At 41.4% G+C, this 24449-nt stretch overlaps 1 protein-coding gene across 5 annotated transcripts in view; it reads left to right on the plus strand.

The window, feature by feature from the left end:
* Positions 1-24449, plus strand: part of LOC118395825 (SLIT-ROBO Rho GTPase-activating protein 1-like) — a 173367-nt gene that overhangs the window by 39176 nt on the left and 109742 nt on the right. For all 5 annotated transcript variants that reach the window (XM_035789795.2, XM_035789792.2, XM_035789791.2 and 2 more), the window contains exon 2: positions 12807-13002. In XM_035789795.2, coding sequence (XP_035645688.1) covers positions 12807-13002 — 196 coding nt within the window. The remainder of the gene's footprint in view (positions 1-12806; positions 13003-24449) is intronic.

The following is a 24449-nucleotide window of genomic DNA, read 5'->3' on the forward strand; positions in this document are numbered from 1 at the left end:
ATACTTTCTGAATGCACAGTATCTACCAGATGGTGAGGCAGGGATGGTGTATCTACCATCATCCCTCCAGACCCCATGCTGAGCTATTTCGGGTGCTGCTGATGAGCATGTGGAGACCCTTGGAGGACTAATTATACAACTAAATGTAAAAGATAACTGGGGAAGAAGAGCAGTGAATGGGCCAGGGGAGCTTTTTAGTGGATTTGATTCATAGCAAAGTGAATTGGTGGGAGAATGGAGAGCCGGTTCGCATGGCAGAGGCAGGAAAAACTTGTCTCTGCTTCTCTGACAGTGGGTAGGTTGTTTTCACCGATGCTCGTGTCTTTCAGGAGATCAACAGTGTTTCATTCTCTGTCGCCCTGCCTACATGGCACTTTCTCTCACAACAAATGGGCCTGCAATTCAAAGCAATGAGTTGCAACTTTGGACATATTTGCCACCGTGATTGGGGTAATGGGAAGTAGCCTATGTTGTCGTGCGCTCTTTGAAAGGGCTGGTTGGATGACATCCCGTACAGAACAAAAGGCCCTTGGTTCCATTTGACCACCACAAAGACCAAATGGCTCTTTCTCTCATTGTCTATGTCCACCCACTGTGCATTCTGGGACACCTTTCATTTGGATTGGATGGTTGGTTTTGTGCTTTCAGCCCTGGACATGCCCTGGTCGCAAAGGCCCACAGAGTCATTATGCATCCTTGTATGCTCCTTTTCCAAACCAGGCTGAACTGTGATATTACTGTTTACAACTTCTAGAATCCCTCAAAGCCCATCCGTAGACTCCCTCCTTGGCCCTGTCCTCTTACAGCCACAGTGGTGCTTGTAAACTGCCCCCCCCAAATGCTATTGAAAATCACATCAAACACTTACTAGCAGAAGACTTGATACCCAATCATTTTGATCAGAGCAAGGTGTTCAGTTGCCCTGAGGTGCCAGACAAAATCGGTGAAAATCTCTGAGATATCCCCTTAGTTGTCTCAGGTAATTTACATGTAAAAGGACTAGAGGTCGACCGATTATGATTTTTCAAAGCCACTAACGATTATTGGAAGACAAAAACCCGATACCGATTTAATCGTCCGATTAAAAAAAAAAAAAAAAAAAAAAAAAATTTAAAATGTATTTGTAATAATGACAATTACAACAATACTGAATGAACACTTGCTTTAACTTAATATAATACATCAATAAAATCATTTTAGCCTCAAATGATGAAACATGTTCAATTTGGTTTAAATAATGCAAAAACAAAGTGTTGGAGAAGAAAGTAAAAGTGCAATATGTGCCATGTAAGAAAGCTAACGTTTAAGTTCCTTGCGCAGAACATGAGAACATATGAAAGCTGGTGGTTCCTTTTAACTTGAGTCTTCAATATTCCCAGGCAAGACGTTTTAGGTTGAAATTATTCTAGGAATTATAGGACTATTTCTCTCAAAACCATTTGTATTTCATATATACCTTTGACTATTGGATGTTCTTATAGGCACTTTAGTATTGCCAGTGTAACAGTATAGCTTCCGTCCCTCTCCTCGCTCCTACCTGGGCTCGAACCAGGAACACAACGACAACAGCCACCCTCGAAGCAGCATTACCCATGTAGAGCAAGGGGAACAACTACTCCAAGTCTCAGAGCGAGTGACGTTTGAAACGCTATTAGCGTGCACCCCGCTAACAAGCGAGCCATTTCACATCACATCGTTACACCAGCCTAATCTCGGGAGTTGATAGGCTTGAAGTAATGAACAGCAGAACTGCTGACAAAACGCACGAAAGTGCTGTTTGAATAAATGCTTATGAGCCTGCTGGTGCCTACCATCGCTCAGTCAGAGTGCTCTATCAAATCATAGACTTAATTATAACATAGTAACACACACAAATGCGAGCCATAGTTTCCGTATTCGACCATATTAATGACCTATCATCTCGAAAACAAGAAGTTTATTCTTTCAGTGAAATACGGAACCATTCCATATTTTATCTAACTGGTGGCATTCATCAGTCTAAATTTTCCTGTTACATTGCACAACCTTCAATATTATGTCATAATTATGTAAAATTCTGGCAAATTAGCTTGCAACAAGCCAGGCTGCCCAAACTGCATATACCCTGACTCTGCGTGCAATGAACTCAAGAGAAATGACACAATGTCACCTGGTTAATAGTGCCTGCTAACCTGGACTTCTTTTAGCTAAATATGCAGGTTTAAAAATATATACTTCTGTGTATTGATTTTAAGAAAGGCATTGGTGTTTATGGTTAGGTACAGTCGTCCAACGATTGTGCTTTTTTCACAAATGCGCTTTTGCTAAATCATCCCCCAGCGTTGCATCGATTATATGCAACGCAGGACACGCTAGATAAACTAGTAATATCATCAACCATGTGTAGTTATAACTAGTGATTATGATTGATTGTTTTTTATAAGATAAGTTTAATGCTAGCTAGTAACTTACCTTGGCTTCTACTGCATTCGCGTAACAAGCAGGCTCCTCATGGAGTGCAATGAGAGGCAGGTGGTTAGAGCGTTGGACTAGTTAACGTGTTAGGTTGCAAGATTGAATCCCCCAAGCTGACAAGGGGAAAATCTGTCTTTCCGCCCCTGAACAAGGCAGTTAACCCACAGTCATTGAAAAATCGGCGCACAAAAATACCGGTTTCCGATTGTTATGAGAACTTGAAATCGGCCCAAATTAATCGGCAATTCCAATTAATCGGTCGACCTCTAAAAAGGACCCATGAGCTCCAACGTGAAGTTCATAGGAGCATGTCGAATTGGGTGTCAAATGAAATATGAGTCTATATTTTCGAGACATTAACTTCTTGCGTCGAGCCATCCCGGATCCGGGATCGTGAATATAGCCTCAAGCTCATTACCATAACGCAACGTTAACGGTTCATGAAAATCGCAAATGAAATGAAATAAATATGCTAGCTCTCAAGCTTAGCCTTTTGTTAACAACACTGTCATCTCAGATTTTCAAAAATATGCTTCTCAACCATAGCAAAACAAGCATTTGTGTAACAGTATTGATAGCTATTGATAGCTAGCGTTAGCATTTAGCGTTAGCATTCAGCAGGCAACATTTTCACAAAAACCAGAAAACCATTCAAATAAAATAATTTACCTTTGAAGAACTTCTGATGTTTTCAATGAGGAGACTCTGTTAGATAGCAAATGTTCAGTTTTTCCTGAAAGATTATTTGTGCAGGAGAAATCGGTCCGTTTTCTGCGTCATGTTTGGCTACCAAAAAAAACCGAAAATTAAGTCATTACAACGCAAACTTTTTTCCAAATTAACTCCATAATATCGAAAGAAACTTGGCAAACGTTGTTTAGAATCAATCCTCAAGGTGTTTTTCACATATCTATTCGATGATAAGTCACTCGTGGCAGTTTGGTTTCTCCTCTGTTCAAAATGGAAAAATGCACGCACCTGGAGATTACGCAATAGTTTCGACGGAGGACACCGAGCGGACACCTGGTAAATGTAGTCTCTTATGGTCAATTTTCCAATGATATGCCTACAAATACGTCAGAATGCTGCAAACACCTTGGGGAAACGACAGAAAGTGTAGGCTCATTCCTTGCGCATTCACAGTCATATAAGGAGACATTGGAACACAGCGCCTCAAAAATCTGTCTCACTTCCTGTATGAAATTTCATCTTGGTTTCGCCTGTAGCATTGGTTCTGTGGCACTCACAGACAATATCTTTGCAGTTTTGGAAACGTCAGAGTGTTTTCTTTCCAAAGCTGTCAATTATATGCATAGTCGAGCATCTTTTTGTGACAAAATATTGCGCTTAAAACGGGCACGTTTTTTAATCCAATAATGAAATAGCGCCCCCATAGGTTGAAGAGGTTAAGGCATATACATTTTGTCATCCATTTTCCATCCTAAACATTTGATTTCTGGTTAAACAGATGGAAAAGGATTCTTAGAAAACATCTACATGAGAAATCTTTAAGGGTATTAGAAATACATCACCTAGTTTGGCTCTGTTGGTACAGAATGGTACTTGCAAAGCCAGGGTTGTGTGTTCGATTCCCACGGGGGACCAGTATGAAAATGTATGCACTTGCTACTTCCTGTAAGTCGCTCTGGATAAGAGCTTCTGCAAAATGTAAACGTAAAGACCCCTGCCAACTAATAAACACATTTTTATATTTCGTTTGGATACATTTTTCTGCCTTCTGTAAGTTTTAATAAGAAACATTGCCTTGTGCCTTGAAATTCCGTTACCAAAAACCCACATCTTATTTTCTTTAAAAATAAAAATACATGTTTTACACCTTTTTCATGGTATCCAATTGGTAATTGGATCACTGCAACTCCCGTACGGATTTGGGAGAGGCGAAGGTCAAGAGCCGTGTGTCCTCCGTAACACGACCCTGCCAAGCTGCACTGTTTCTTGATACAATACCTGCTTAACCCAGAAACCAGCCGCACCTATGTGTCGGAGGAAACACTGAACACCTGGCGACCGTGTCAGCATGCATGTGACCGGCCCAACACAGGAGTCGCTAGAGTGCGATGGGACAAGGACATCCCTGCAGGCCCAACCCTCCCCTAACCCGGACGATGCTGGGCTAATTGTACGCCACCTCATGGGTCTCCCGGTAGCAGCCGGCTGCGATACTGCCTGGAATTGAACCAGGATCTGTTGTGACACAGCTAGCACTGCCTTAGACCGCTGTGCCACTCGGGAGGCCCTAAAAACACATATCCTTTAAGATCATTTCTAATCTCCCCCTCATGCGGGAGAATAATGAACGTTTACAGAATCAACAAGGTAGACGTATCAATTAGTTAGTGTTTTTACTGATATCAGTTTTGTTTATGAATTATTAAGTGATTTAAAAGTCATTCTGTTATCAAACGGTAACAGGATTTCTGCAATTGATTTGGCTACAGTGGGAAATCATTCTAGTCCCAAACAACAGTTGGGTTCACAAGTTCAGTACAGTAAAGAAAAATAGACTAGTACTGTACAGTAGAGTTCAATGAAACACAGAGTACACACATGTACTGTACTGAACTCTACTGTGCTGTACTTTGATCTCCAAATTTGTGAAACATAGACATCTATGTGTAACGGTTGTCGTAGGTGGAAGAAGGTGAAGAGGACCAAGGTGCAGCGTGGTACGTGTTCATGGTAGATTTAATAAAGAAACTGAACACTAGAACAAAAATCAACAAAGCAGAACAAACGAAACAGTTCTGTCTGGTGCAGACACACAAAGACAAAACAACTACCCACACCCATAGTGGGAAAACAGGCTGCCTAAGTATGGTTCCCAATCAGAGGCAGCTGGCAATCGTTGTCTCTGATTGAGAACCATACTTAGGCAGCCTGTGGGAAAAATGTCCTTTCTATTTTATTAAGCGAAGTTCAATCATATAATGCACAGGACTTTATACGCATATATTGTCTGCTAAATGAAGAAGCCTACAGCTAATGCCATGGCGCATAACCAGATAACATATATTAGGCCAACTCCTATTCTGTTCTTCGAAAGAACATTTTCTTCATATCATAATGTTTCTTTAGACCGATCTTAAAATATATAATGGATTTATTGTGATTGTGTATATTCGATCGATTTTAGACGTGGAGGCCTGCAACGCTAAATGTGTTAATGTTAATGCCAGTTACTGTGAAACCGGCAGTTTTTTTTGCATGACAATAACCAGCAGACAAAATTTCATGACCGCCACAGTCCTGCTAGGGGTTTAAGCTTCTCTGTCAAATGTATTTCCTTTTCAGCCTCCTAGTCATTCAAGAGAAATAATTATAATATTGTTGTCAAATTGTATCTTTAGTTGAATACAATAAGTTAATTGTAGGGAGAGTGTCGCGTGTGGCTCAGTTGGTAGGACTTGGCCAAACCAGGCTGAAACGTAATATTCCTTGTTCCATGAACCAACCATGAACTTCTAGAATCCCTCTAGAAGAGCTTTGCGCATGCAACGCCAGTGTTGTGGGTTTAATTCTCACGAGTGGCCATTATGAAAAATTATATAAAATATATGCACTCACTGCTGTAAATCGCTCTGGACAAGAGCCTATGCTTAGTGACAAAAAAATAAAAAGAGAGTCCTAGTTTTATACCGTATAGTCCCCTGTTTTACATGTGCCTACATTATCATGAGTGATAATTCATCAATTGTTGACAGGTGATTTATATGGAATGTCATTCATAATGCTTCAACACGGTATAGTGCCACTAGTAAATGTTTCACATGCACTATGGATGATTTAAGGAGATGCCATGTTCAGTCATGAATAGAATTGTGTTAAATGATCCACTCAGCTCTTTTGCATTCATTTCATGCTCGCCTTGCTTTAATTCCAAATCCCCATCCACTGTTTAAAGTTAGGAATTATACACACTTGAAATTCTGGGTTTCTCATTCATATAAAAACCCCAAAGCTATGGTACCCTCTAGAAATATCCTTTCTCCTTCAGCTCTCTATGTTGCTGAAGAACCTGGTTGATCTTGTGACTTACAAACATTGACCACCGGCCCTTGGAAGCACACCATGATGGCACAAATCCCAGCTTCCTTATAGGCCTACCTTACCTGCACTGGACCTACAATCTAAAAAGTTCAATTTAAAGTTGAAGTTTAGAATAAAGAGGCTATGGCTTGGTTACCCATACAGGGGTGAAGGGTGTCTTTGCTGCCCTGTAGCCATAGGGTTCTTCCGGCTTATGGTTGGTTTCTCTCTGGCCACTCAGATACTGAATGCTTATCTCTGCTGTTACTTCCCTTAACAAATCAGACTAAGCAAAAGCCCTCAACCCCCCCCCCCCCCAGTTTATCCCCCTCCTTTCCTGTCCCGCCTGCCCCCATTTGAATGTGCCAGGATGAAAGAGCCTCTCCTGAAACCTTGGGAATGAAAATACCTAATCAAGGATTTCTAATAGACCCCACTTAAATCATTCATTTATCAAGATTGGGAAGGCATTTACGCTGATGAATGAAGCCAAGCTCTTGGCTAATTCCACCATTGCATTTTGGAACACACAACAAGCAGCTCTCACAGCCCAGTTTAATTGAGTCAGCAGTTAATCAATGATTTGACTCAATCACTGGTATAGGCCAGTTATTGATGGATGCCAAATGGAGGAGTACTCTCTGGGGGATCCTTGGGACAGTTTGGAAAATGCCTATTTTATCCTCTTAAACAAATTTAATCCCAGTCTGTTTTGGTAGCCTGTACTTTACGGTCATTGATGGCTGAGTGGTCATTAAGCTGAGGTGAAATTAGGAATAGTTCTCAACTTTTGCCATAACTGGCCATTGAGGTGTGTTTTGTGGTTTTAGACCATTTACTTGTATGTCAGTGTATCAGTTTTATGTTGGCTGACTACTAAAACCAGAATCTCTGAAGACATTAACCAGATTTCCATCCAACCTTTTTATTTGATTGAAGTAAATGTTGTTTAAAAAATATCACAACAGGCCGGATGGAAACAGTAAATTTGTTGGTAAACTTTCCAGATGCTGTCAACACAAAATATACTAGACTAGGTAAATGTATTATTTGCGAAATGGTGGTGGAAACATATTTTATGTGCAAATATTGATATACTAACCATGATGTTTGAGCCCCACTAAGATTTGGGAAAGCATGCTGTTTATTGGGCTACAGATAAAGTAAGTTACAATGAAATTCACAGGGTGGTGAAAGTGCATGGTGATGAGCTTGATCAAATCAAATTGATTTATATAGCCCTTCTTACATCAGCTGATATCTCAGTGCTGTACAGAAACCCCAGCCTAAAACCCCTAACAGCAAGCAATGCATGTGTAGAAGCACAGGGGCTAGTAAAAACTCCCTAGAAAGGCCAAAACCTAGGAAGAAACCTAGAGAGGAACCAGGCTATGAGGGGTGGCCAGTCCTCTTCTGGCTGTGCAGGGTGGAGATTATAACAAAACATGGCCAAGATATTCAAATGTTCATAAATGACCAGCATGGTCAAATAATAATAATCACAGTAGTTGTCGAGGGTGCAGTAAGTCAGCACCTTAGGAGTAAATGTCAGTTGGCTTTTCATAGCCGATCATTAGGAGTATCTCTACCACTCCTGTCTCTAGAGAGTTGAAAACAGCAGGTCTGGGTCAGGTAGCACGTCCGGTGAACAGGTCAGGGTTCCATAGCCACAGGCAGAACAGTTGATGTTGATGCTCCTTTAAAATAAATATCAAGGGTATTATTCTGGTGGCATGATAATCGATATTTGGATGTCGTTGAATGTTTTTGTTTTATCTCACTCTTTTGTCCATAATGATCTCATTTTGTAGGCTATACCCACACTGTACCTGCCAGCTATTGGCTAGAGCGCATGTTCCAAGACCAGAGAGGCACAATCAATATATAACGATATTTTTTTGTTGTTGTGCAGTGTTGTTACAAAACCATCAGAGGAGTTAAATGCGATGGAAACACATTTGACTTGTATTTTTTATTCGGTACATGGGAATTTAACCGCAATTTTTTTTATGTGCACTATGTCATCACGCACAGCCTTTTATCCGCAACAGATTATCTACAGCATCTGGCCTATGCCGTTCGGTCCTTGCTCATCCATATATGTATATGTACATATTCTTATCCCTTTAGAGTTGTGTGTATTAGGTAGTTGTTGTGGAATTGTTAGATTACTTGTTGATATTGCTGCACTGTTGGAACAAGAAGCACAAGCATTTCTCTACACTCACAATATCATCTGCTAACCATGTGTATGTGGCCAATGAAATTTGATTTGACATGTCAGTTTGATGGCTGCGCATCTCTAGCGCATTTCCTAGTAGTATGGTCAGCTGTTTGTTCACCCGCAATTGCTAATAACCCATCCGCAACTGTCTAACTATATGCGACAATGAGGCCCGCACCTGACCCTAACCCAGAAATATAGAAAATGCGCTGTAAGCCTAATTTAGATTGGCCTATGTTTCTGCTTATGATTTCCAACATTTTGGTAGGCTATTTGTTATTCAACGTATCTATACCTGGGTGCATGCAGCTTCTCTTGTCATGACTTGTTGCCCTAGGAGATATAAATAAACCTTGCTCACAAGAAAATCTGTCATACATTGATCAGATGAATGCTTCAATCTAGCTGACATCGTTAATTTGTTTGGTCTTTCATCTCTGCCTTTCTTGCACAGCAGAGACTTGGGGACCTGGGAGAAAATGCAAAATTACATCAGTTTGACCTGTTTTACGGGAATGAAAAGCTGTGAAAATAACCCAACATTTCTTGACGCAAATGTGGTTGAATTCTATTCACTTTTATTATGCTGATAAAGGTGGCACCTTTACAGACAGTCCCAAACCGCGTATTCATTATCTACTACTGTTCCCAAGTGAAAATGTACATTTGGTGTATCTTTTGACTGCAAGAACTGCTTAATTCTGCAGGAGATAGATAATGTGAGAGGTTATGTGAGAGGTTATAGACCTACAGTCCGTTTCCAGATTTCTGTTACCATTCCATTCAACCCATTTCAACAGTAGACTTCAGTTCCCTTGATGTGCCATATTTGAAGTCCCTGTCTTGTTAATGTCCAATTTGTATAGCGCCTCACAAACATCATTCTATAAACACAGCTATCGTTCTCTTTTACCACCTTACCAAATTTTCCCCAAACATTACTGTTCTGGCCCTACCTTTTCTTTATTTTCAACTCTCCCATTTCGCAGCTTTTCTCTTCTTGAATTTAACTCCAACACTGTCCTTTTTGCCTCAGCGGATCGACGTTAACTTTTTCTGGCCAAGTTCCCAAAATCATTTGGCAATTGGTGCATATTTGGCACGCTTACAGTTGGGCCCTAAAGCTTAGGCTTACGAAAGAAAAACATCAATATAGCCTGTAGATATGAATTGCACAAGAATTATACATTTATGGATTTTTAATGCATTGTTTTCTCTTTATTCAACCCACCCGACCAGCAGATATAACCACAGGGCCTGTGGGTTATGAGTTTAGCCTCACTAGTGTGCAGTCACAGGTACCATTTGTGAAGACTCTAGCATGTCCCCTGTTTCCCTGCTGGTGAATGTGGTGCGCAATCACAGATAGCAAGTTGTGAAAGACCTTTGCCTGGCAGTGTGTCAAGGCAGCATCTCCATGCTCTGTCTCTGGGTTATTGATTAGTAACAGGGCTCATTCATCCTAGAGTGGCGTTCAGCAGCTTTAATGAACCACCATAGACCAGCACCAACCCTCACTTCCAAAGCACCTGGAGATCCTATTTGTGCTTCAATGTGATCATTCACCTTTTCCTCCTTCAGAAAGTATTCACACCCCTTGACTTTTTCCACAGTCGTTGTTATAGCCAGAATTTAAAATCGCTTGAATTTAGATTTTCTGGTCACCCACCAACACACAATACCCCATAATGTCAAAGTGGAATTGTTTTCAGAAATGTTTAGAAATCAATGAAAAGCTGAAATGTTTTGAGTCAATAAGTATTTAACCCCTTTGTTAAGGCAAGCTAAAATACAGTTGAAGTTGGACGTATACATAGTGGGTAGAACAAGTATTTGATACACTGTTGATTTTGCAGGTTTTCCTACTTACAAAGCATTTAGAGGTCTGTCATTTTTATCATGGGTACACTTCAACTGCGATTATAGGACTCGTTTTCCTGTGGATATAGATACTTTTGTACCTGTTTCCTCCAGCATCTTCACAAGATCCTTTGCTGTTGTTCTGGGATTGATTTGCACTTTTCGCACCAAAGTACGTTTATCTCTAGGAGACAACGCGTCTCCTTACTGAGCGGTATGATGGCTGCTTGGTCCTATGGTGTTTATACTTGCGTACTATTGTTTGTACAAATGAACATGGTACCTTCAGGCATTTGGAAATTGCTCCCAAGGATGAACCAGACTTGTGAAGGTCTACAATTGTTTTTTGAGGTCTTGGCTAATTTCTTTTGATTTTCCCATGATGTCAAGCAAAGAGGCACTGAGTTTAAAGGTAGGCCTTGAAATATATCCTCAGGTACACCTTCAATTGACTCAAATGATGTCAATTAGCCTATTAGAAGCTTCTAAAACCATGACATCACTTTCTGGAGTTTTCCCAGCAGTATGAAGGCACAGTTAACTTAGTGTATGTAAACATCTGACCCACTGAAATTGTGATACAGTGAATTATAAGTGAAATAATCTGTCTGTAAACAATTGTTGGAAAAATTATTTGTCATGCACAAAGTAGATGTCCTAACAGACTTGCCAAAACTGTACATTGTTCACAAGAATTTTGTGGAGTGGTTGAAAAACAAGTTTTTCAACCTAAGTGTATGTAAACTTCCAACTTCTCGTGTAAGTTCACGGGTAAAAATGTCCTTTACAAGTCACATAAGTTGCATGGACTCACTGTATTCAATACAAGTGTTTTCCATGATTTTTGTAATGTCTACCTTATCCCTGTATCCCTGAATCATCTGTAATGTCCCTCAGTCGAGCAGTTAATTTCAAACACAGATTCAACAAGGGAGATGTTCCAATGCCTCCAAAAAGGGCACCTATTGGCAGATGGGTAAAAATACAAAAGCAGACATTGAATATCCCTTTGGGTGTAATTAACTTAAAATTATGCTCAGTCAGTACAAAGATACAGCGCCCTTCCTAACTCCGTTGTCTGAGAGGAAGGAAACCGCTCAGGGATTTCACCATGAGGCGAATGGTGACTTTATAACAATTACAGAGTTTAATGGCTGTGATATAAGAACTGAGGATGGATCAACAACATTGTAGTTACTCCACAATACTAACTTAATTGACAGTGTGAAAAGAACGAAGCCTGTACAGAATAAAAATATATTCCAAAACATGCATCCTGTTTGCAACAGGTATTAAAGTAATACTGCAAAAAAATGGGGCAAAGCAATTCACTTTTTGTCCTGATTACAAAGTGTTATGTTTGGGGCAAATCCAATACAACACATTATTGAGTATCACTCTCCATATTTTCAAGCATAGTAGTGGCTGCATCATGTTATAGGAATGCTTGTAATTGTTAAGGACTGGGGAGTTTTTCAGGATAAAACAGGAATGGAGCTAAGCACAAGCAAAATCCTAGAGAGAAACCTGGTTCAGTCTGCTTTTCACTAGACACTGGGAGATGTATACACTTTTCAGCAGAACAATAACCTGAAACACAAGACTAAATCTACACGTGAGTTGCTTACCAAGAAGACAATGAATGTTCCTGAGTGGCCCGAGTTACAATTTTGACTTAAATCTACTTGAAAATCTATGACAAGACATGGAAATTGTCTAGCAATAACCAACAGCCAATTTGACAGAGCTTGAATAATTTTGAAAATAATTATGGGATAATGTTGAACAATCCAGGTGTGGAAAGCTCTTAGAGATTTAGCCAGAAAGATTCACAGCTATAATCGCTGCCAAAGGTGCCTCTACAAAGTCCTGACTCGAGGGTGTAAATACTTACGTAAAATGAGATATTTCTGCATTTTATATTTTATACACTTTTTAAAAACATGTCACTTTGTCATTATGGGGTATTGTGTGTAGATGGGTGAGATGGAAAACATATACTTATGCTGTAACACAACAACATGTGGAATAAGTCAAGGGGTATGAATACTTTCTGAAGGCATTGTTTTCCATTGGAATATTGGCTGGTGTTGACTACTAAGATTGACATATTTCTCACCTGTTTGCTCTGTGTGGTTCTAAGAGATCTACAAACCTCTGAATTTTGCGTGTATGGTTCTCGACATCCATCTGACTTGGTTGTGTCTGTCTGTGTCCTCAGAGATCCGTGCCCAGCTGGTGGAGCAGCAGAAATGCCTGGACCAGCAGACAGAGATGAGGGTGCAGCTCCTCCAGGACCTGCAGGACTTCTTCAGGAAGAAGTCTGAGATTGAGATGGAGTACTCCAGGAACCTGGAGAAACTGGCAGAGAGGTTCATGGCTAAGACTCGGAGCACCAAGGACCACCAGCAGTACAAGTGGGTACAAGTGTATATAGGTCTTGTATGTGTTTTTCTCTTTTCCTGGGTCTGTGTCGATCTCTATCCCTGACTTAGGGGCTGTCTGCCTGGGTCTAGGTCTGAGACTTTTATGTCTTTATGTCTCGGTTTATGTCTTTCTTCTGTACAAGTTAAGTCACTGGATGGAACTGTCGCTGTCTGAAATATGCCTCTCAGGTTCAGTGTTCATGAATACCTGTTGCATTAGGCAACCAGAATCAGTGTCATATTTGATTATATGTTCATGACTATCAATCTGTAAAATACATTCAACTTTGATTACAATGTTGACCCGGCAAATCAATAAATGTTTTTTGTTATTATAATCAGTCTGGTCACACACCCACCCACAGCGCTCAATGATTCATTTTCCTATTCATTTCTCATTATCAAACTGCATAAGACATTTAATTGTCATGTCATTCTACTAATTTCCTCTACTCCATTAGGCGACTGAAATCAATTTAGACGGGCGGGTTTTATTTCCCATTTTTTTCATAAATGTTCAAATGTATGTGTTCCCAATATGAATAAATGAACAATAATTTTTGAAAAGCAATATCCTATGAAGGCAGGCTGTTACACCAGGAGCTCCAGCAATAAATATCCATATCCTCTATTTCCCCCTTTAGCCCATTCTGCATAATGTCCCGTTTGTTCATTGGTACTTCTGATGGTTAGCATGGGTAGCCCTATATTTCAAATACTTTCCCCCATCTTACATCACAATTCACAACCTGTCACCCTCTGTCAATGCGTAGATGGTATTTCCAGCACCATGTGAATTATGTAAGTGGAGAAACTCCAATGAACGAACTGATACCTCCCAGAATGGGTATAGATTTTCTGAGTTAAAAAATGGATATCAGATGATCATATCATGACTGCTCACACTCTCCAATGGTGACCAGATCCATAATACAGAATACATGGAATGGTGAGAGGAACCCTAGTTCTATAATCATTCTTGTGGAGAATAACCTAACTATGTCTATAGTGAGTTGGTCTCGGTCTGATGTAGTCTAACCACAAATGAGACAAGACCTGAAATGACAAAAGATGAAAATGTGTTAATCTCGCCCCAAATCAATTGAAGTATGGTCACACTGTAAGAGAAGACCTAACCCTCAATCTCTTTCCCATGGCTTGTTTCTTTACCCCCTGTCTGTGTGGTAAAGCACCGTTTGACTCTGGCCTGATGCCACTGATGAGCCGTATTGGATTGTTGACACAGTCGAGCAATGCTGTACTTGGGGTCTCATTACGCTGGAGGATAATGCTTATGGAAAAGGAAACATTAGCATATTGTTTGAACTTGCGGCGGGGACCAAAAAATAAAACGTCTGTTTGCCCTACTCGGTGTCCTCAAATAGGCCTCTACTGAGTCGACTGCGCCTGAAAACCACAATGGCTCTACCAGCTGTGTGTGCAGGACTGGGAGACTGAGGAGAATCTGATGGCATGGATCGCTAGCTGTGGATTTCATCGTGTGATATAGAGTCTAGTCTGTTCATTTGTAGGGTAAACATTTGTGGAGCGGCATATTTCGGTGCTCTGTAAATGCCGTTTGACTAACAGTGAATGCCCTGCTGCCGGGTTTTAAGACGTGGCCTATTTATTTTTTGTGATTGTATAAACAAGGTTAATACAGAACAGCTTATGTATTTTCCACATTCTCTAGGATGTTTCCTTTGGAACGACTTGTGTGAGGTTGAAAAAGTCTACTTACGTCTGACTCTGAGCTTCATGGCCTAACGTTAGTGCAGTGCCTCGCCTCAGCCGAGCTCGGGCTGGCTCTGTGTGTAATAAAATGGATTTGCTTGAAAATGTGCTCTTTAAATCACTGGCCAATTAGCTGGCATTTCCGCACTGGAGAGCAGTGAATACTGACAAGCTGCGTGCAGTTAGGCTGCTAACTGCTGCTAACTGAGTTGAGCATTGTCACAGATTTCTTATGAAGTTGTTCCACATTTGACAGGAAGCCAAGTTATGTTCATTCAGTTTAAGTTGGTCAAATAATAAAAATCACCGGAGAAGTTGGAGAAGTCAAGTCTTTGTCAGGTAAAGTAGGATGCTTTGTACTCGCCCTGATGTCTGGCCTCGGTTTCCTCCATTTGGAGAAAGAGAGTCAGAGGGGATATGGTACATTTCAGTGTCCAGGACAAGGAATGTCTCATCTCTCATTATCTACTCTATCGGGTCGCTTTCAGGAGTGAGATAAAGTGACTGTTTGTAAGGAAGTACATCATTTGTGCTACCTATGGGATTATTGCTACAGCGATCTTGCTAGGGTACAGCTCTGCAGCAGCGGTAGGCTGTAGGGATGTTATTTTAGATTGATAGCGTTAGCTAGCGCTAGTTGGCTGTACCTGTTCGAAAACACCAGTATTTTTCATCCTATAGTATGTTTTCCATCTTCCTTTTAAATAGTGAGACAACATGTTTTCAGCACTTTTAATATCCCTGACTGATCAAAACTCATTTTCTCATGCACTCTCGTCTCTCTGCAGCAGCCGTGCACTGATTGTACAAAACATTGTACACTCAGTGCATGACCTAGACTGACCAGGTAAATCCAGGGGAAAGCTATGATCCCTTATTGATGTCACTTGTTAAATCCATTTAAATCAGTGTAGATGAAGGGGAGGAGACCCGTTAAAGATTTTTGAGCCTTGACAATTAAGACATGGATTGTGTATGTGTGCCATTCAGAGCGTGAATGGGCAAGACAAAAGATTTAAGTGCCTTTGAACTGGGTATGATAGTAGGTGCCAGGCGCATCGGTTTGTATCAAGAACTGTAGCACTGCTGGGTTAACTATGGATGCTGAGATAGCTATGGACTGGTGGCAAATGTAGTTCATATATTTTATGATATACAGTACCAGTCAAAGGTTTGGACACCTCTTCATTCAAGGGTTTTTCTTTATTTTAACTATTTTCTACATTATAGAATAATAGTGAAGACCTGCAACTATGAAATGACACATGAAATCATGTAGTAACCAAAAAAGTGTTAAACAAATCAAAATATATTATATATTCTTCAAAGTAGCCACCCTTTGCCTTGATAACTTTGCACACTCTTGGCATTCTCTCAACCAGCTTCATGAGGAATGCTTTTCCAACAGTCTTGAAGGAGTTCCCACAAATGCTGAGCACAGATTTCCACCGGTCTAATGTCTATTGCTCGTGTTTCTTGGCCCAAGCAAGTCTCTTCTTATTGGTGTACTTTAGTAGGGGTTTCTTTGCAGCAATGTGACCATGAATGCCTGATTCACACAGTCTCCTCTGAACAGTTGATGTTGAGATGTCTGTTACTTGAACTCTGAAGCACTTATTTGGTAACTCTAATGTATTTATCCTCTTCAGCAGAGGTAACTCTGGGTCTTCCTTTCATGTGTCAGTCCTCATAAGAGGCAGTTTTATCATAGTGCTTGATGGTTTTTGTGACTTTATTTATTTATTTTCACCTTTATTTAACCAGGTAGGCTAGTTGAGAACAAGTTCTCATTTACAATTGCGACCTGGCCGAGATCAAGAAAAGCAGTGTGACACAAACAACAACACAGAATTACACATGGAATAAACAAACATACAGTCAACCATCTCTGCAGCACTCAACCAATCAGGTCTTTATGGTAGAGTGGCACCTAAAGGCCTCAGACCGTGAGAAGCAAGATTTTAAAAACTATTTACCTTAATACCAAGCGGCACATTTGGTTAATACCAAGCGTCACGTTTGGAGGAAACCAGGCACCGCTCATCACCTGGCCAATACCATGGTGGTGGCAGCATCATGCTGTGGGGATGTTTTTCAGCGGCAGTGACTGGGAGACTAGTCAGGATCGAGGGAAAGATGGCCCATCCAGAGCTCAGACTTGAACCCGATCAAAAAATCTCTGGAGAGACCTGAAAATAGCTGTACAGCGATGCTCCCCAACCAGCCTGACAGAGCTTGAGAGGATCTGCAGAGAAGAATGGGAGAAACTCCCCAAATACAGGTGTGCCAAGCTTGTAGCGTGATAACGAATAAGTCTCGAGGCTGTAATTGCTGCCAACAAAGTACTGAGTAAAGGGTCTGAATACTTATGTAAATGTGATATTTCGTTTTTTTGTTTTTGAATTAATTTGCACACAAAAAATATGTTTTTGCTTTGTCATTATGGGGTATTGTGTGTAGATTGGGGGCTGTTTAATCCATTTTAGAATAAGGCTGTGACGTACATTTTCGGGGATAAATTCAAGGGGTCTGATTACTTTCCGAAGGCACTATATATACTTTAGGAGGTAGATCAGCTTTAATATTGCAGATAGATTGTAGCTTCTATCAATATATTTGTCTGCGTCACTTCCAATCCCCCATATATTATTCATATATAGTTTATTTGTTAAATACTGTCCTTTATTATTTTCCCCTAACCCTACCACCCCTCCCCTAATCGGTGTAAACTAATGGACAACCACTATTAGGCTTCTACTTCCAGCTTATACATACTATACACGTGTGTGTGTGTGTGTGTGTGTGTGTGTGTGTGTGTGTGTGTGTGTGTGTGTGTGTGTGTGTGTGTGTGTGTGTGTGTGTGTGTGTGGATTGATGAGGGGGAAAAAACCAAACTGACTGTTTTCCTGTGTGGACAGTACTCTCTCATCATTGCTCCCCTCCAGAGCAGACATACACCATGACACCCTATAAGCCCCAGCTGGGTCAGCAGCTCTTTTACCCACTTCTCTCTTTTCCTCCCAGAATGCAGTGGGAGAGAGCAACATCAGGCCCCACAGCAGAGTGGCCAGAGCCCTGTCCTAGGGAGTGACTGTCAGTCAGTCAATGACAGTACCATTGCTATTTGCAAAATGAACACATTAAACACACACACATTATGCAGTGCTGTTTGTTTAGGGAATGTCAGAGGGATGGAATGGAGAGGGGTATAATTTAATTATTTATATAGCCAAGGCCACCCCTGAGAGGGAGCGACTTGAATAGACAACATTTCTTTCCCCCATCAAACAAAGCGAATCGGTCAAAGAGACCTCCCTTTTTGTGTCTCATAGGATTTAAATGACCTTTCATTCATGGTGAAATGATCCAAATATACACTAAACACTCCCAATTTCAGATAGTAGCTGTCATTCCACCTTTGTAAATGCAACTTGCAATTGTAATATCATAATATAATAAACCATTTAGCAAACATTTCTTATGGGTGGCCTCAGCATGAATCTGAGCTGAATCAAACCCACTAAGCGACAGAGAACCAACTGTTTACTGTATCAGCTGACATTATAGCCTCACTCACCAGGCAATTAATTAGCCTACGAACTATTACAGTTTGCAATCCACCCAGAGCGAAACTTCCATTAAAGCTAGTGAGGCGGCTTATTAATGAAAAAGTCTTATCGCAAAGGACTTTGCTATTTCAGATAAGGCCTATGCTGCTGTGTAAAGACACTGATTAAATATCCTTACTTGTCGCTACTGTAAAAAGTGACAAATAGTTTTATATGGTTATAATGGCTTTTCAATGGAGTTGGAGCTGTCAGGACAGTTATTTTCTCCTGCACACACATGCACATGTAGTCATGCATGCACCTCCGCACGCCCACACGAGTAAGCACAAACAGTTAATGAGATTCCTCTCTCACGCAGACTTTCTCCCTCTTATCTCTTCCGCGGACAGTTGTTTACTCTCCCCCCTTTCTTCCTGTGTCGTCCTCTGTGGTTTAACCGAATTCCTGCATTGTGTAGAAATAATGACATTGAGAGAGTTTCCTACCATTATGTAGGGTAGTTGGCAGAGTCCCAGAGGTCACTGTGCTGCCATGGCCCTCGTCACCTCCACACACACACTGGCAGCCCTCACACTTAAGCACACTAGCGCTGATCGCATTTAGTCGACTGGTTGATTGTTTGGTTGATAGGCTGTTGGTCAACCAAGATTTGTTTAGTCGACCAGACACCTGTCTGATTCGCGCCTGTCTCAGTGAACTAATCCATTGTGTATGGTTATATTATGTGACGGTATTTTAATACCGGTGTATACCGCTCAGCCCTACAATAGCCTAACTGTTAAATGAGCCTGGCTTTAGAAATCATCCATATACAGTGCCTTCGGAAAGTATACAGACCCCTTGACCTGTTCCATATGTTATGTTATGTTACAGCCTTATTCTGAAATTGATTAAATAACAAATCCTCAGCAATCTACCCATAATGACAAAGCGTAAACATGTTTTTGGAAATACTAGCAAATTGATTAAAAATAAAGATACCTTATTTACAGAAGTATTCTAACCCTTTGCTATGAGATTTGAAATTGAGCTCCGTTGCATCCTGTTTCCATTGATCATCCTTAATGTTTCTACAAATTGATTGGAGTCCATCTGTGGTAAATTAAATTGATTGCACATGATTTGGAAAGGCACACACCTGTCTATATAAGGTCCCAAAGTTGACGGTGCGTATCCGAGCAAAATCCAATCCATGAGGTCGAAGGAATTGTTCGTGGAGCGCCGAGACAGCATTGTGACGAGGCAGAGATCTGAGGAAGTGTACGAAAAAATGTCTGCAGCATTGAAGCTTCCCAAGAACACAGTGGCCGCCACCATTCTTAAATGGAAGAAGTTTGGAACTATCAAGACTCTTCCTTGAGTTGGCTGCCTGGCCAAACTGAGCAATCTGGGGAGAAGGGCCTTGGTCAGGGAGGTGACCAAGAACCCAATGGTCACTCTGACAGAGCTCCAGAGTTCCTCTGTGGAGATGAGAGAACCTTCCAGAAGGACAAACATCTCTGCAGCACTCCACCAATCAAGCCTTTATGGTTGAGTGGCCAGACGGAAGCCACTCCTCAGTAAAAGGCACATGGCAGCCCACTTGGAGTTTGCCAAAAGGCACCTAATGACTCTGTCCATGAGAAACAACATTCTCTGGTCTGATGAAACCAAGATTGAACTCTTTGCAAAGTGTCACGTCTGGAGGAAACCCTGCACCATCCCTACGGTGAAGCATGGTAGTGGCAGCATTATTCTGTGGGGATGTTTTTCAGCGGCAGGAACTGGCAGACTAATCAAGATCAAGGCAAAGCTGAACGGAGCAAAGTACAGAGAGACCCTTGATGAAGACCTGCTCCAGAGTGTTCAGGTCCTCAGACCTGGGGTGAAGGTTCACCTTACAACAGGACAACAACCCTAAGCACACAGCCATGACAATGCAGGAGTGGCTTCGGGACAAGTCTCTGAATATGCTGGAGTGGCCCAGCCAGAGCCCGGACTTGAACCCGATCGAACCTCTCTGGAGAGACCTGAAAATAGCTGTGCAGCAACGCTCCCCATCCTACCTGACGGAGCTTGAGAGGATCTACAGAGAAGAATGGGAGAAACTCTCCAAATACAGGTGTGCCAAGCTTGTCGTGTCATACCCAAGAAGAATCGATTATGTAATCACTGCTAAAGGTGCTTCAACAAAGTACTGAGCAAAGGGTCTGAATACGTATGTAAATGTGATATTTCAGTTTACATTTGTTAATTAATTCTGAAAACCTGTTTTGCTTTTTCATTATGGGGTATTGTGTGTAGATTTGAGGGGGGTAAAGGGATTTAATACATTTTAGAATAAGGCTGTAACGTTACAAAATGTGGTCTGAATATTTTCTGAAAGCACTGTATATCGACAGAAATAAGATAGATCTTGCTTCTGTTGCCTGTTTGAGTGTTTGTTTAATAGCCAACTGATTCCGTGAGCACCAAGCCTCATGCAATGTCAAAATGTCGGGTAAAGCAATTTCACAGATTCAACTGTTTTGCATTTTATTATTATGATAATCAATATAGTATTAAGTAATGTCGTTATCATTAGTAGTCTTTGTATAGTAGCCTCGTATAACCACCATCGAGCTGTACGCCTGAGAGTGCATCCTGTTTAGTATTAATACAGTAACTTACTTAGGACTATATTTCAATAGGCTACCGTATCAGTCTATCAATCATTAATTTGTTAATTCCATCACACAGCATACAGGACATTAATGCTTTTGAAATGCAATCAAGCATTTTAGTTTTCAATTAAATAACAAAGGGAGCTTTGAATAATTATCCTAAACAATAAATAAACTGCAATTCAAGAATGCTTGCAACTGTTTTTAGTATGATTTAATAAAGGCTTTATTTATCTTTTTTTTGTTAGAACAGACTCTCTGGTACAGTTATTTAGTGTCATTTACACTGTTCCAAAAGATCCCCATAAATATACATCTAACAGAAACTGTTTGGCACACACAATACTCACTCATTGCTTGCTCCTATGCCCTTTTTTCTGGATCTCCAGTAGTTTCCACAACTAAGTCAAATGTCTTCCACATATCTGACTTCTCCTTTCCCTCCTAAGCAACCAGTAAACATTCACCCATTTCGAGCTTCTTTTTCATGTCCTCCGCATCCATTTCGCTGTCATGGTGTTCATACTCAAATCAAATCAAATCTAATTGTATTTGTCACATACACATGGTTAGCAGATGTTAGTGCGAGTGTAGCGAAATGCTTGTGCTTCAAGTTCCGACAATGCAGTAATAACCAACAAGTAATCTAGCTAACAATTCCAAAACTACTACCTTATAGACGCAAGTGTAGGGGGATAAAGAATATGTACATAAAGATATATGAATGAGTGATGGTACAGAGCGGCATAGGCAAGATACAGTAGATGGTATTGAGTGCAGTATATACATATGAGATGAGTATGTAAACAAAGTGGCATAGTTAAAGTGGCTAGTGATACATGTATTACATAAGAATGCAGTAGATGATATAGAGTACAGTATATACGTATGCATATGAGATGAATAATGTAGGGTAAGTAACATTATATAAGGTAGCATTGTTTAAAGTGGCTAGTGATATATTTACATCATTTCCCATCAATTCCCATTATTAAAGTGGCTGGAGTTGAGTCAGTGTGTTGGCAGCAGCCACTCGATGTTAGTGGTGATGGCCTTGAGATAGAAGCTGTTTTTCAGTCTCTCGGTCCCAGCTTTGATGCACCTGTACTGACCTCGCCTTCTGGATGATAGCGGGGTGAACAGGCAGTGGCTCGGGTGGTTGCTGTCCTTGATGATCTTTATGGCCTTCCTGTGACATCGGGTGGTGTAGGTGTCCTGGAGGGCAGGTAGTTTGCCCCCGGTGATGCGTTGTGCAGACCTCACTACCCTCTGGAGAGCCTTACGGTTGTGGGCGGAGCAGTTGCCGTACCAGGCGGTGATATAGCCCGACAGGATGCTCTCGATTGTGCATCTGTAGAAGTTTGTGAGTGCTTTTGGTGATAAGCCGAATTTCTTCAGCCTTCTTCACAATGCTGTCTGTGTGAGTGGACCAATTCAGTTTGTCTGTGATGTGTACGCCGAGGAACTTAAAACTTACTACCCTCTCCACTACTGTTCCATCGATGTGGATAGGGGGGTGTTCCCTCTGCTGTTTCCTGAAGTTGTTGTTGACGTTGAGTGTTATTTTCCTGACACCACACTCCGAGGGCCCTCACCTCCTCCCTGTAGGCCGTCTCGTCGTTGTTGGTAAACAAGCTTACCACTGTTGTGTCGTCCGCAAACTTGATGATTGAGTTGGAGGCGTGCGTGGCCACGCAGTCGTGGGTGAACAGGGAGTACAGGAGAGGGCTCAGAACGCACCCTTGTGGGGCCCCAGTGTTGAGGATCAGCGGGGTGGAGATGTTGTTTGGAACATGAACAATGGTGGCCCTCTTGAAGCATGTGGGAACAACAGACTGGGATAGGGATTGATTGAATATGTCCGTAAACACACCAGCCAGCTGGTCGGCGCATGCTCTTAGGGTGCGGCTGAGGATGCCGTCTGGGCCTGCAGCCTTGCGAGGGTTGACACGTTTAAATGTTTTCCTTTGTTATAACCAATGTATTGATGTGATTATGATAGGCTATAGGTCAGGCCCTATATGTCATATGCATGCGATGTTTCACGTAAAGAGAGTAAGGGTTGAGAGAAAAGGGAATGTTTTTTTCAAAAACAAATTAAATTAATTTTTACCTTTATTTAACCAGGCAAGTAAGTTAAGAACACATTCTTATTTTCAATGACGGCCTGGGAACAGTGGGTTAACTGCCTGTTCAGGGGCAGAACGACAGATTTGTACCTTGTCAGCTCGGGGGTTTGAACTCGCAACCTTCCGGTTACTAGTCAAACGCTCTAACCACTAGGCTACGCTGCCGCCCCAGTCAGAAGAGAACAAGAAACTAAATGACTGTAATGATGTTGCAGCTTCCTCATGGACATCTCAATAAACACTTCTTGTGCTGTGGTGCCTTTTCACTGCTGTAGGGAGGAGAGCGAGACCACGTTTGCCAGTCACACACTGTGACCATCTTGATTCATGTGTGTGTCTTTTGTTATCTAATCAAAGTGTGCGTAAAGCATCAGACAAGCTCAGTGCATATGTAGTTCAACTGTATTTGTTTGAATAACGTTATCTGTCTATATACGGAAACATTTTGACCAATTGATTGGTCGAAAGAACAGAACAAGACTCTGTCGACCCAAGATATTTTTTGTTGTTGTCAGGGACAGCCCTAAAACACGCGCGCACACACACGCCTAACTCAATGGCCTGTCACTTGGTCCAGCAGTATGTCTCAATAGCCAGCACACAACCCCACTATTAGGCCATTGATTTATTACAACAGCTACTGTTCATTCAATGGCTCCCTTAGTGTTTTCATCTACACTAGTTGCACATTTGGAATAAAGACCCTTTTAGGTCCCAAAGCCTTTCCTCCGTTCATTCTAACCTTTCGGGGACTGTAATTGTAAGTTCCTGTCAGTTGTTCATTACAGCCATTATGTGCAACAAAGCGTGTGATGAAAGAAGGCTGTGTGGTGACTCATCAGCTGTCTCTTTTAGGCTGCATCCCAAATTGCACCTTATTCCCAATCCCTACATAGTGCACTACTGTTGACTGGGGGCCCATATGACTTTGGTCAAAAGTAGACGGCCGTACGGACACACGCTGTAGTGCACCCCTCTCTCAGCAGAACCCCTCCACTAGCGGATGGGTATATTAAAAGGCCCATTTATCTAATTATCTAACCCGTGGTCACAGTTGATGTCCCATGACCAAGCTCATTACAGTAGAGACCGGCCAATCACATACTCAAGTGTACACACACACACACACACACACACACACACACACACACACACACACACACACACACACACACACACACACACACACACACACACACACACACACACACACAATAGACCCACATGTGCATGCACAAACACACACTTCACACAAACACTCACTTTCTGGTAGCCCTCGCCCTCTCATACATACTAGGCTAAAAAACACACACTTGCGCACACACAGGCAGGATCAGAGAATAAATGAAAGCACGCCACTCCAC

This window comes from Oncorhynchus keta, chromosome 17 (genome assembly GCF_023373465.1).
Source record: "Oncorhynchus keta strain PuntledgeMale-10-30-2019 chromosome 17, Oket_V2, whole genome shotgun sequence".
Lineage (NCBI taxonomy): Eukaryota > Metazoa > Chordata > Actinopteri > Salmoniformes > Salmonidae > Oncorhynchus > Oncorhynchus keta.